Genomic DNA, 13795 nt, shown 5'->3' with positions numbered 1-13795 from the left:
GAAAAAATAAAAACGGAATGTGGGAAAAAATAAAAAACAATTTCACACGGCCTCTGTTTGCCCTGGATCTGTTCGGTAATTCTGCCCCACACCATGTTTCTGAAAGCAGTTATATCAGCATTCTGGGAGGTGATTGATCCTTACAGCATCATTAGCTGCCAATACTTGCTGCTGAATCTCAATATAATACTAGTATTAATATGTTGCATAACTACACAGTCATATAATTAATGCAACAGCTCAAAAAACTGTTTTAATAACACTAACCCAAATTGATATCGGAATCGAATCAAATCTTGATAATCGATTCTGAATCTTAAGTATCGGAATTGAATCAATTCTTGACATTTGAATGGATCCCCAGGTCTGGTAACTCACCTATGTTGGGATGGTGGAGAGTCTTCATGATGCGTACCTCCCGAAACAGCTGGAAGACACAATGAACCACCAACCACTTTAATATAATCCAGACCTTGTATCCATGTTCTCTCTATTTTTTTTTTTTTTAACTTTATTTTTCAATTCTCAGACATAATAGAAAAACAAATACAAAAACAGGTTTGCAACAATACAAGAAAACCAGGGCGGGGACACTACTGTCTTATATAATAATGCCATTTTGTCCATCTTGTTAAGTACATCTCTGTTTTAAGTCGTAGGCTTTGGTAATTTGTTCCAACGATCGTATTTCTTCTACAATGTCCAACCATTGGCTCAGTCTAGGTGAGTCCATCTTCAGCCAATTTCTTGTAATGGCTTTCTTAGCCGCAAGAGATAGAATTTTAAAAATGTACATGTCCTCTTTATTTATTACATCGTCTGGTATCAGTCCTAAGTAAATAACTCGAGGATCTTTAGGATCCATGTTCTCTTTTACGTTTATATTTATAATTGTTTTACTTTGTTGTACATTATCTTTGTTACTTCATCACAGTTGTTGATGGGAGTGGAACTCTGCACAAGCCCTTTGGGCTTCGTTCCCTCCACGCACTCATTTAAAAAAAAAAAAAAATTGTGCAAAATAAATAAATGAAATGAATGAAACCACGAGAAGCACGTGTGAATGCAGTTGTTTGAAGGAAAATCTATTCTTATTTCTCATCCATCATTAAATAAATTGTCCCGTTAATCGATATGTCCCACAGCTGGCGTTCCCTCCCTCCCTCCCTCCATCCAATCACATCACACGTGTCCTCCATCACGCTCTGACGGACCCCCTCTGAACCCGGGATCCCCGAGAGGGCGCCCTGCTGACAATGAGGCCCCGTCCCCTGGGTGTGTCTCTCCTCTGCACCCCCCCCCCACATCCATCCATCCATCCATCCATCCATCCATCCATCCATCACTGAGCTGCAAAACTGCTGCCTCATCCTGCCACTCTGACCCCCCCTCCCTCCCTCCCCTCCCCGTCCAATTAAACTAATGCATTCTTTCTGCAAACTAAATTAAAAAGGTTGCAGTGGGAACGTGCCAGCGCTCAGAGCCAAACATGCTGATGTCCAGTCATGAGACCTTTATAATATAGAGAGAAAGAAAGAGAGTAAATGACTAACAAAGAAGGGAAGAAAAAATGAAGGAGTGACATTATCAAGTGTCGACTCCGTCGTTGACACGTTTTGCTGCTTTGACGACTATTTCCCCTCGTGATAATTCTTGCAGAATAAATTACACACGTGTTAAAAAAAAGAGAGAATAAGTGAGAAAGAAAAAAAAGGGGCGACCGGGACTCGTGAAAAGAACAAGGAGACAAAAGCTGGAATGCATCGATGGCTTCATTCTGCTAAGTGAAGCTCGGCTGCTGCTGGGAAACACACACCCCCCGCCCAACGGCACTACAGACCTCTCGCCTTTATGCTAAAGGCTTTAAATTTACAACCAGCACAAGGATGTGATCTTAAAGTTATAGATGAGCCAAAAAACATTCTGTCAGTCTTAAAAAAAATGGGCCGGCGATCAACCAAACTGGAACAACTTTATAAAACCTTAAAAGGTAATGGCGTTGTTGAAGTGTAAATGATCAGAAAAATGTAATTTACATAAACATGGACTGAGAAACTGTTGGATTGTCACCACAGCATGGGAGTGTTTTCTTTGTTGCCTGGCAACAACTGTAGCGATGAAATCACATCCAGCATTGGCTGGTAGCACGGATGGACTTGATACCCCTTTTCCACCAAACCGGTTCCAGGACCAGTGTTGGTGCTGGTTCACAGGTGAGAACCGGTTTGTTTTTCCACAGCTCGGGTGCTAATGGGAGCCACGTCATTACGTCACTGCAAACGTCAGTTACGTTGCTGCGTTTGCATTGGTGCGAAAATTGAAGCAACAACAACATATTTGCTCTAATACAGACTTGGTCCGTGTCGCACCTCCGTGGACCATATCGCTTATTTTAAAATGTCTCCGTCTCCCAGTCTTGCTATTGCCGTTGGTCTTAATAACTCCGCCCCCTCCACTTATGTAAGCGGTTCTTTCCTCTAGACCAGTGGTTCTCAAATGGGGGTACGCGTACCCCTGGGGGTACGTGAAGGCACTCCAGGGGGTACGTGAGATTTTAAAATATACATATATTTAAAAAGTAGCATCCATGCAAAAATCCTTTAAAAATAAATATTTCATAAATAATTGAGGAAAATATAAGTCTAAATTCATAAAATGAATTTTATCTTCAGGAGTAGGCTATTCAACTTATTATCCTAAAACCGCAGAGTATCCCCCACATCAGGATGGTTCCACCTAACCTGTCAATCACCTGGCTTCACCTGTCAATCACTTGGACCAACTATGGAGTCATGGTTGAAGCAGCAATATTTTTATGTTTAATAAATCAGTTACTGATGGCAAAGTGCTCTGTTTTAGGTCTTTTTTTTACAACCAAAAGTGCTTTCCGCTGGTTAGGGGGTACTTGGCTGAAAAGATATTTTGGGGTACATCACTGAAAAAAGGTTGAGGACCACTGCTCTAGACCAGGAAAGAGTTGGTGCTACCTTGGAACCGCTTCTTTCTGGCCAGGAGCCAGTTCTTTGTCAGTGGAAACAGAAAGCCCGGTTCCAAACTCAGCACTGGCCCAGAACCAGAACCAGAACCAGAACCAGCCTGGATCCGGTTTGGTGGAAAAGAGGTACAAGACGACATATCCACAGTTTAAAACATTTCAGATCTGGCAGCTGTTGGGCATGGCCACAATAATGAAACGTCTAAATTTGTCTTTATTTCAGAGAGGAAACCTGTTTACAACGCTGGTACCACACCCTCCCACAGGACAATGTGAGTGTGTGTGTGTGTGTGTGTGTGTGTGTGTGTGTGTGTGTGTGTGTGTGTGTGTGTGTGTGTGTGTGTGTGTCCCGATGACTGTGTTGTGTGTTATCTCCCATCTCTATACGATCAAAGACAGATTCCTGATGCCCACTGGAGCGCGAGGAAAACTACCTGCATGACGCTCAGACCGACCTGTACTTGACTTGGCCTGATTATGCATTATGTTTCAAAGACTTTGTTGTACAAATTATCCATCCATCTATCCATCCATCCATCCATCCATCCATCCATCCATCCATCCATCCATCCTCCTTCTGATAACCGAGGTCGGGTCTCAGTAGCCTAAGGAGTTTCCTCCGCAGGGTGTTAAAATGATGGTATTGACTGATCATCAGTGTACCAACCTCCATAAAAAAAATTAAAAAAAATATTTAAATTAATGTTAACAAAATGCCAAAGAGGAAAGACATAAGCTCTTCTTGAAGCATAAGAACTCAAACATGAGGCCATCTGACCAACCGTTGAAGCTCGGCTGAAATTAGGTCACGCAACCAGAGCGCTGATTACATTTAATCTAATTATTGACCTTAATCTAAATAAGACCAATTAAGGTATTCACGTTAGCTGCTTTGAATGCAACATCCAAATTCATCTCATATTCCCGGTTTTTCTACATTTAAAGACGTCTTCATGCCTTGTGGGGGACGGGCGATGCTAAAGCAGAGCATTACGAGGCAACCTAAATGAAACGCTGTGGACGTCTGTGTCGACCAACCTCCATGACCTGAACCAACGTTATAAAAGAACCTGATTAGAGGATGTGATTTATTGAAAATCAACCTGCCACAAATCTGTCATCAACACGGCTTTTCCGCATTTTTCTGCCGGTCTTTAAACGCTGCATCGTCATAAACACACACGAGTCCACCGGGACTGTGTGTAACTGAATTAAGTACGCGAGGCATCAGCTGTTCATCCGAGCTTTAAGGAGCATTATCGGATAAACCTCTCCTCCAACACCTCTCCCTCTCTTCTCCTTTACCCGGTTTCTGTCTTTTTCTCCCACATTCTCACCCCCCCACCCCCTTTTTTTTTTTTTTCTTCCCACCGCCACACTCGGTCCACGAAGAGCGAAATCTAATCTGTGATCACTGCTTGGTGAGATGTTAAATATTTAGGGATAAAAATAACCCCCAGGAATTATTCCCTCCGCAGAACACGGCCGGAAGGAGCCGCTGAGATCCAGGAACCTCAGCGATCTGCCAGGAAGTAGTTGAGTCACTGGCGTTAATCCAGCCTGCGATGTGGAGCTGCGGGGCGGCGAAGGCGTTTTGAGGGATAAAAACAAAACATTTTAGCTACAAAATTGGAATTGTTCATTGTTTATTTAAGTAATTAAAGATATGTAAAAAAGAGACTGAAACAGGACTAAGGTCTGAGAACATGGGAAAGATGTGTATGTTTATCTATTCTCTCATATTCTACTCTTGTGTAAAGAGATTTGAGTGACACCAAGGTTTAATTTGGTTTTCTGTTTCACATATTTACTTTTTTTTCTTCTTTCTTTTGGGTCCTGAATGGCATTTGTGTCGCTTACGGAAATTCAGATGCATTAGGTTATGAAACAATGGTGGGACAGAGGGTGAGATGAGAGAAATTGTGATATTTCTGTGAATGTATGGACCATTGTGAAATCTTAATAAAAACAGAGTAAAAAAAACAAAACAACATAACATTTATTCTCTGTAAGAGGAAAAAAAAGAAGGATTGTAATAATTACGATTTTCACAGGCTGTATTTGAATGCAGCATTTGCCTGAATTCTCCAGGCCTGTTTTTTTATTATTCGACCTGTCTTAAATCACTTCCTGGTTGTCTCCCCTGGAAGTGGTTGCCATGCACACCCAGGTATTAACCCCCGAGCCGGGGGCTCCTGCCCCCCCCACCAGGCAGCTCATGTGTGCTCTTCCTAGGACCAAGCACCTTGACAGAGAGGTGTCCTCATCCTCCGGCCTTCAGCTCTTGGCCTCACTTCAGCTCTTAAACTCTCTCAACTCCTTCCCGGCTCCATGAATGGCCCTTTCAACGCTCGTTTATCCGCCTCATTGTTTCTCCACAAGGACGTCCACTAGAGCAGCGGACAGAATGACCCACTGTCACAACGCTGTGCAGCATCATCTTGATTTACTGCACGTGTCTGGCCTCGTACCCGTTTAGGTTTGCAGGTATTTTCAAGCTCCTCCTTTCCCTCCAGATGGAGCGCAAAGAAAATTAGTTGAAAAGGGTAAAGTCAGGTATTGATGACACTTATTAAATAACCAGCTTCTTTATATCCTCACTACCTTTCTAGTCAGTAAATCTTCCCTTTTTCCATCGAGTCTGTGCTAAAGTTGCTTTCGTCAACGAAAATTATGTTAAATATCGTTGTCAACAAACCTTTATCACCTGAGGAAAACGAGACGCAACAAAAATGCTGGTCATCTGACGATAATGATAATTAAATATATAATGCAATATCATAGACGAATAAAAACGAGACTAAAATGTAGATTACAAAATAAAAACTGCTAAAATATGTCTTCATTTTCATTGACCAAAACAAGACAAAATGTTCTAACAAAGATCCTTAATATCCATTTTTTAAGTTGTTTCCTCTCGTTTAGTCGCTACAAAATCACAGGAAAAAAATAAATATGTTGTAAACTCAAATTAGAGTCTTCTGTATCTGAAATGCATGTATTCTTGAGTCTATAAGGTAACAATAATATAATAATAAGATAACCTTGTTTTTATTTGACTGAAACTTGACACGACTAAAAGGAGAATGAACGTGACTAAAACTAATAAAAACTAAAATAATAGCTTGACATAAAGACTAGACTAAAACTAAAGTTGAAACAGGCTGCCAGAAACAACACTAGTCTGTGTTGGTGTTGTGCCCACATGATCCGGCGCCGGGACTCCTGACTGCCGCCGCAGTGCCCTTCAGCAAGGATTCAAATCAAAACACACCGGTCCGACTGGTTCAAACTCCAGAGGACATCAACTGTTTAACGTGTCAGTAAAGACACAGCAGATGATCTCAACCTTGCAGCCTGAAGCTGCAGTGACGCTCTACCAGAACCTCTGCGCTTCAGCGATGCCAGACGTGACAATTTCACAGCGGACGCCTCCTAAATGTGCTTCGTTACACCTTTATTTATTGTGCAGCGACTGACTGAATAAAGACAGCTCAGCTACTTTTGGAGATGTTAACGAAACGATCGGAGGTCCGACAGCAGCGGTTGACGGTCCAATGGTGTTACACGTCCAGCAGTTTTATCTGCTGGTTTCCAGACATGCAGGCCTGAGCACATCCCCGGGTCTGTCACGCATCCCCTCTTTCTGGGGTCTCCGTTCCTGCACCAGAGGCCCAACCCCCCCCTCTGCACCTCCCCGTCCCACTCCACCGCTTCTTTTGTTCGCCCGTCTGGTATTTAGCTCCTGGTGGAAGGGGCCTGACCGAGGGACAAAACACACTCCACAGCCTTCAAACAGACGGCTGGGGCGCCGTCCTGCACGAACATGAGATTCTGCTGCCCTCACAGTAACGCCGGGTCCTCGGTGCGGCCCCGGAGGACCGGCCGACACCACATGCAGCAGGAAACGGGTATAAACGTAGCTGAAGACGTCCAAGGTTCCCACTACAGCAGCCACACGTGTTTGGATTCAGACGTTTTTATTAATCCTTTGGGAGGTTCCCTCAGGGAAACTGACATCTCCATCTCACTCAGCACTGTCATATACAAGAACCAAGAAAGGAGAAATAAAACACCCCATAAACCAACACCCATATAAAAGATAAAAAGATTTAGAATCATATGAATAGAAAATAAATTTAAAAAAAATTAAGAGTTGGTATATGCTATGGTGTATGTATGTATGTATGTATGTATGTATGTATGTATGTATGTATGATAGTAATAACATATATATGATATATAAGTAGTAATACAAGTAATACAAAAGCCAAAAAGACAGATCGTATGATAGTAAAGTAAATAATTGCAATATATAATAGATATAGATATCAATATATAATAGAAAGACGCTTCTAGCTAACTGTGTTGGGCTCCTTTTAGTACAGAGACAGTTTCTCCAGCACCGTCCTACAGATTTTCAGTGGGGTTCAGATCCATCTGTGATGCAACCTGCAACCCTCACATGGTTGTACGGGATACACGAGGTACGATGGGAGCATCACCTCACCTCATGCAGTCATCACTATGGAACTCTGGGTAAATCTGGACTCATCAGACCTGCATGACCTTCTTCCACGGCTCCAATCCAAATCTTTATCCTTCCCAGCAAATGGAAGCCTATTTTTCAGATTAGATAAGTGTTTTTCTTAAGGCTACACAGCTGTTTAGCTCCAGCCCTTTGAATTTCCTTCATGTTGTTCCTGCAGACAGGCTTTTACTTTCACTATTAAACATAACTGCAAGTTCCACCGTTGCTTTATTACTTCTCCTTCCAGTTTCATCTATCTTCTCAGATGTTTTCCTTGTTGGTGCCACTAATTTGACCTTTCTGAAACAGGACATCACGACCACAGGATGTGTCTTCTTGCTTGCTTATTTATTAACAAATGAGAAGCTATTTCCTGCATCAGTTGGGGTTAAATAACTCGTCGCCAGCTGAAACATAATCATCCATGCCATTATTATCCAATGGGAGGCTCTATCCTGTTTGCTGAGTTAAATCCAGGTGATGACATGTTTTTGGACGGGCAGTAAGGAAATTCAGTAAGAATTATCTGGATCTTAGTAGGAAACTGAGCGACTGACTCGGAGATCTGATTTGCAGGTTTCAGGGAAGTAGGAGGGAAATGAAGATGAGGAGGACTCATGTCGAGTGTGAAGTCAGCTGGTTGAGACACAAAGGCTGGTGTTTTTGGGTCTACGGTAAAATCTGAACAATTAACAGTGTTGCTTTGACAACAGAAGAGCGTCCACTGTACAACACCTACGATAAAAATAAAGGCTAGGGGGGAAATTAAGATGAATGAGTGTGGAGCCGTGGAGGAGAGGTGGGGCACGAACAGACGGAGCTGAGAAAACGCTGCATTAGTGAGGAGAGAGACCCGAGAGGCAACGGAGCAAAGGCAGACGCTGCGGCGCGTTTCAACCCAACAGGGAATATTAATATTGTGAAAATTAAAATGCAAATCCTCCGCATTTCCATTTGGTACAAATGAATTAACGCTTCAAGGAAGACAAGGAGGCTGATTAATGTTGGACAAAGACTTTCGTTTTCATTCAAAGAGACAAACACGTCTTCCAACATTCAGCAAATTCAAAATATCGACCCGTCTGCTGATCTAATAGCTTCGAAACGCTACCAATATTTACTCTTCCTGATGCTCAAATATTCCTCTTTCACTCTTTTTATCCAACGTTTATATTGAGTTTTATTTGAATGTGGTGTAACCAAACGTTAAACATTTAACCTCTCTTAAACAATCATTCCTCCTTAATAATTCATCTTCCTATTGTTGTGTTTTAGGAATCAACCTGTCTAATTTTAACTTACAGACCAAACAAACATCAGATATGGAATACGTTATAAATTATGCACGTTGAGGTGAAACATCAGCCCTCGCTTGTGGAGGAAGCGACGGAGGAACAACAAACAGGCGGCGAGTGAGAGGACATGTCCCGGACAGACGAAGACACGGGGACACGGTGACCCGGCAGCACGCAGGGCGTCCTGCACGGCGTCCTGCACAGACCGCCGTAATGCTGACGGGACAGGGCGGCGCTGCGACGCCCACCGAGCGCAGCTGTGATGTGCTGCAGCCAGGATGCAGAGCAGTCAGTCGTACCACCACCAACGCGCTGCAAGTGTCTGCATGTGCCTGCATGTGTTAACATGCGTCTGCATGCGTCTGCATGCGTCTGCATGCGTCTGCATGCGTCTGCATGTGTTTACATGCGTCTGCATGTGTTTACATGCGTCTGCATGCGTTTACATGTGTCTGCATGCGTCTGCATGCGTTTACATGTGTCTGCATGCGTGTGTCGGCATGTGTTTACATGCGTCTGCATGCGTCTGCATGTGTTTACATGTGTCTGCATGCGTCTGCATGTGTTTACATGCGTCTGCATGGGTCTGCATGTGTTTGCATGCGTCTGCATGCGTCTGCATGCGTCTGCATGTGTCTGCATGCGTTTACATATGTCTGCATGCATGTGTCGGCATGTGTTTACATGCGTCTGCATGTGTTTACATGTGTCTGCATGTGTTTACATGTGTCTGCATGTGTCTGCATGCGTCTGCATGTGTTTACATGTGTCTGCATGTGTCTGCATGCGTTTACATGTGTCCGCATGCATCTGCATGTGTCCGCATGCATCTGCATGTGTCTGCATGCATCTGCATGTACGTGTCTGCAAGTGTCTGCATGCATCTGCATGTGTCTGCATGTGTTTACATGCGTCTGCATGTGTTTACATGCGTCTGCATGCGTTTACATGTGTCTGCATGCGTCTGCATGCGTTTACATGTGTCTGCATGCATGTGTCGGCATGTGTTTACATGCGTCTGCATGTGTTTACATGTGTCTGCATGTGTCTGCATGCGTCTGCATGTGTTTACATGCGTCTGCATGCGTCTGCATGGGTCTGCATGGGTCTGCATGCGTTTGCATGCGTCTGCATGCGTCTGCATGCGTCTGCATGCGTCTGCATGTGTCTGCATGCGTTTACATATGTCTGCATGCATGTGTCGGCATGTGTTTACATGCGTCTGCATGTGTTTACATGTGTCTGCATGTGTCTGCATGCGTCTGCATGTGTTTACATGTGTCTGCATGCATCTGCATGTGTCTGCATGCATCTGCATGTGTCTGCATGCATCTGCATGTACGTGTCTGCAAGTGTCTGCATGCATCTGCATGTGTCTGCATGTGTCTGCATGTGTCTGCATGTGTTTACATGTGTCTGCATGTGTCCGCATGCATCTGCATGCATATATGCAGCACCCACACAAGCAGCACCCATCTCAGCTTCCATACTTGTGTCATTCTTTCTTTCTGGAGTCACACTTGTCTGTTACTTGCCGCCGGTAAACACAACCAACCGGAGTCGTAGTCGCTAAGCCGGTTGGAGTCTCCAGATAATGACCAGAGTTGACAGGACAGAGGAGGTCCGTCCTGCAGCGGATCTACGTCTAAATCTCTACAAAGAGTTAAACTACAAACGTCGGCGTCGCAGCCGCGAAGAAAAGCTGGAAACATCTCGAAAAGAAAGAAGCGACCAGGCTGCATCAGGATGTTTATACTGTTATTTTCAGCCGCGGTGCGTCCAGCTGGACGGTTGAGGGATTTGTGTTGGTCCTGAAATGTTCAGTGATCCAATGAGACTAAATCCTCTGTTTTCACTACGTGAGAAGTTGCAAGCTTAGTAAACATGAACCTTTAAGCAACTTGTTGCTCAACTTATTCGTGACCTCGGTGGTTCTTCAGTGGCTCAGACTCGTTACTGAAAACAACTTGACCGGACTGTTTGGACTGTTTAGTCACAGCGAGGTCGTTACAGAGAACCGAGAGCAGAGTTTAAAACTCATTTATAAAAACTCTTTTGATTCTCTGTGAAACGGCATCTAGAATAGATGAAAACAGCTCAAAAGAGTCCATTAAAATGCTCAGATTTAAGATGAAATAGTAGGAAACAAGAATTCAAGGGATGCTCGCCATTTTCTCTCGATGTCGTGGGGCAGATGTAACCAGGCTGCCGGTATCTGGGCCAGGCGGCGCTGCCGTCACGCACAGCCAGACAAGCGTCAATAACAACGTCCCATCAGCAGACTCACGGCCCGGACCTCGCGGGTCAACCGGGCCTGCGTGCGACGCCACATCGATCCGGGGGCAAGTGCGTGTCTGCGGCGAAGGTTGAGATTAAACTGGACAAAGACTCGCTTGTGCGAACCGTGAGAGCCGCTTTTCCGTCAGCTGTCGGCCCGTCGCGCCAAACACAAGCGAGGTTAAATCAATACGGACGGCGAAGAGAACAAACCACGCGGATCCGACGTTATCATGAGCGGAAAAGATAAAAAACCCTGAGAGAAACATCGGACAGAAACCTCTCATCAACTTATCTGAACTGTTATTCTATATTTTTGAAGAAAATGCATTTAATCACTAATAAAGGGAATAAGTTTAATACAGTTTTGCTCATTTAAAGTGATTTAATCGACATCTGCACCAACAGTTTCTTTGTTTCCCTCAATCTTGCGTTTACGTCTGAAAATCTCCCCTAATTAATCTTTATTATATCATGTAATGTCAGATTTACTGGAGCTGCACCGACGACACGATGAAAGTAAAAGCGACGCGGCGCGGTTTTATGACATGAAGTAAAACTTCAGCGCTGTGTAGTTTACAGAAGGGAGTGCACTTTTGACAAACGCCAAATGATAAAATGCAATTAAGATAAGAGCGTGTAATAGGTCGCCCGCCGGAGGCCGAGTTCCCTGCCTGATTTGGCTTCTTTACGTCTCTGTCCAGGACACACACACACACACACACACACACACACACACTGTTCAGACGGGGAAGGTTTTTAATCTCATTAGGGGCCGTGACGGCGGCACATGTAGTTAAAACATGACCCTGGATGTCACTAGTCGGGCAAACGCTGGCAGATTACTGGCAGCCTTTGACCCGGTTAGTTCCAGTGGACCGTTCGGACAAATCAGCTGGATCCCGCCGAGTCGGAGCAGAACCGAGAGCTTCTGCAGGGATTTGTAGTGAACTTAAGATCGAGTGTAAATCTGCCACTAAACAGGGAACGCTTGTCTTTAAGGTTGAAAAGAACCGACCCAGATGGGTCAGAACTTAACTCTCCCCCTGAGAAGATGCTACTGTTTTATCCAAAAACAAATAAAGGGTCAGAGATCAAAAGACTCATTTATGGGAGTGTACTGAGACTCACAACCTTAAGAAGTACGGTAACGGTTCTGTGTTTATAAGTCAGATTCATGCAGATCTCTCAGTTACTAATGTTGATCGAGTCACGAGGACAGAAGAGACTAAAGTACTAAATAACCCGAATGTTGCTCCTTCAACATGAGAGGAAACAACAAGGCAATTCATTCAGTTTAAAAACATACATACCAACATAAATTACATGTGGAAATGCTGACGAAACATATAACATATAACTCACCTTCTGTAAGCTGGTTGGGTTGAGTTGTAATTTATCGATGATCTTTATTGCAACCTGGGAGGAAACAACGAGAGTGACGGAAGAGTAAACAGATCAGTTAAGTTCAGGGTTGAAAGAGACAACAAGTCTGACATAAATCATCTCTATAAAGCCGGGGGGACCGTGGAAAAGGGGGAACAGGGGGAGCAGGAGGAAACAAGGGGAACGGGGGGAAACGAGGGAAACAGGTGAACGAGAGAAACAGGTGAACAAGAGAAACGAGGGAAACAGGTGAACGAGAGAAACAGGTGAACAAGAGAAACGAGGGAAACAGGGGAACGAGAGAAACAGGTGAACAAGAGAAACGAGGGAAACAGGTGAACAAGAGAAACGAGGGAAACAGGTGAACAAGAGAAACGACGGAAACAGGGGGAATGAGGGAAACAGGGGAAACAGGAGGAACAGGGGAAAACGGGGGGAAACCGAGGTCCGAGGCGCGTCAGAACATGACGGGTCGACCCAGAAACTCCACCCACCTCGACCGTCTCAGAGTGAAACACAAATGACATAAAAAACTATAATTAAGACAAAAGGCCAAGTCTTCATTTCGAACAATCAGTAAAAACGTTACTGGAATTTTTATTTGGAAACAAACTTTCAATTACAAATTTAATCAAACTAAAATGATCTAAGCATTAAACAAATTTGTCTTTGCAGCAATTAATATACGAGCACGTAACATCTTCCATCACTAAAATAATAATAAAAAACGTCTCCAGGAGAAGCCTAGCGGCGCACCGCGACCCGGTCAAAGACTGCGTCAGCGCTGTAACACACGACGGTCTTCAGTCTTATGTGGGCTGAGCGCGGCGGCGTTCACATGATGGTGAACTTCTCCAGCCCGGAGACATCGACCCGACTAATGTGGGTCAGGAGCTTTCTGGGAAGAAAGGCGGCAGTGTACGAACAGGCAGAGACACGAGCGCCGAGGGAAAAACATGGTCACCCCCCACCCTGTTACATCCTCGCCGCGAAACCGCGGCACCCGCCGCCGGCCTCGGAGAAACTCGTGAAGTCTCAACAACAACAAGGTCCCGGTAACTCACCTCCCGGCCGGTCAGGATGTGGCGCGCCAGCTTGACCTTGGCGAAGTTGCCCTTCCCGATGGTTTTGAGCAGCCGGTAGTTCCCGATGTGCGGGTGCTCGTCCGAACACAAGGCGATGGAGTTCCGACATCTGGCGCCGAGCGAGCGGCTCGACCAGCCCGTGCCCTTCTCGGACCGGCTGGCCGACAGGGAGGCGTGCTGCGGAGGAAGAGACCAGGATGCATCAGTGAAAACTACAGGTGTCCTT

At 44.6% G+C, this 13795-nt stretch overlaps 1 protein-coding gene across 7 annotated transcripts in view; it reads right to left on the bottom strand.

Annotated features, from left to right (window-relative positions):
* Positions 1-13795, bottom strand: part of mark4b (MAP/microtubule affinity-regulating kinase 4b) — a 66380-nt gene that overhangs the window by 28521 nt on the left and 24064 nt on the right. For all 7 annotated transcript variants that reach the window (XM_061718853.1, XM_061718852.1, XM_061718856.1 and 4 more), the window contains exons 2-4: positions 13549-13746; positions 12464-12517; positions 379-427 (exon numbers count right to left, since the gene is read on the bottom strand). In XM_061718853.1, the coding sequence (XP_061574837.1) occupies positions 379-427; positions 12464-12517; positions 13549-13746 (301 nt within the window). The remainder of the gene's footprint in view (positions 1-378; positions 428-12463; positions 12518-13548; positions 13747-13795) is intronic.

This window comes from Cololabis saira, chromosome 4 (assembly GCF_033807715.1).
Source record: "Cololabis saira isolate AMF1-May2022 chromosome 4, fColSai1.1, whole genome shotgun sequence".
NCBI classification, from domain to species: Eukaryota; Metazoa; Chordata; class Actinopteri; order Beloniformes; family Belonidae; genus Cololabis; species Cololabis saira.
Note: the sequence above shows the minus strand (reverse complement) of the source record. Positions and strands in the feature narration are given on the sequence as shown.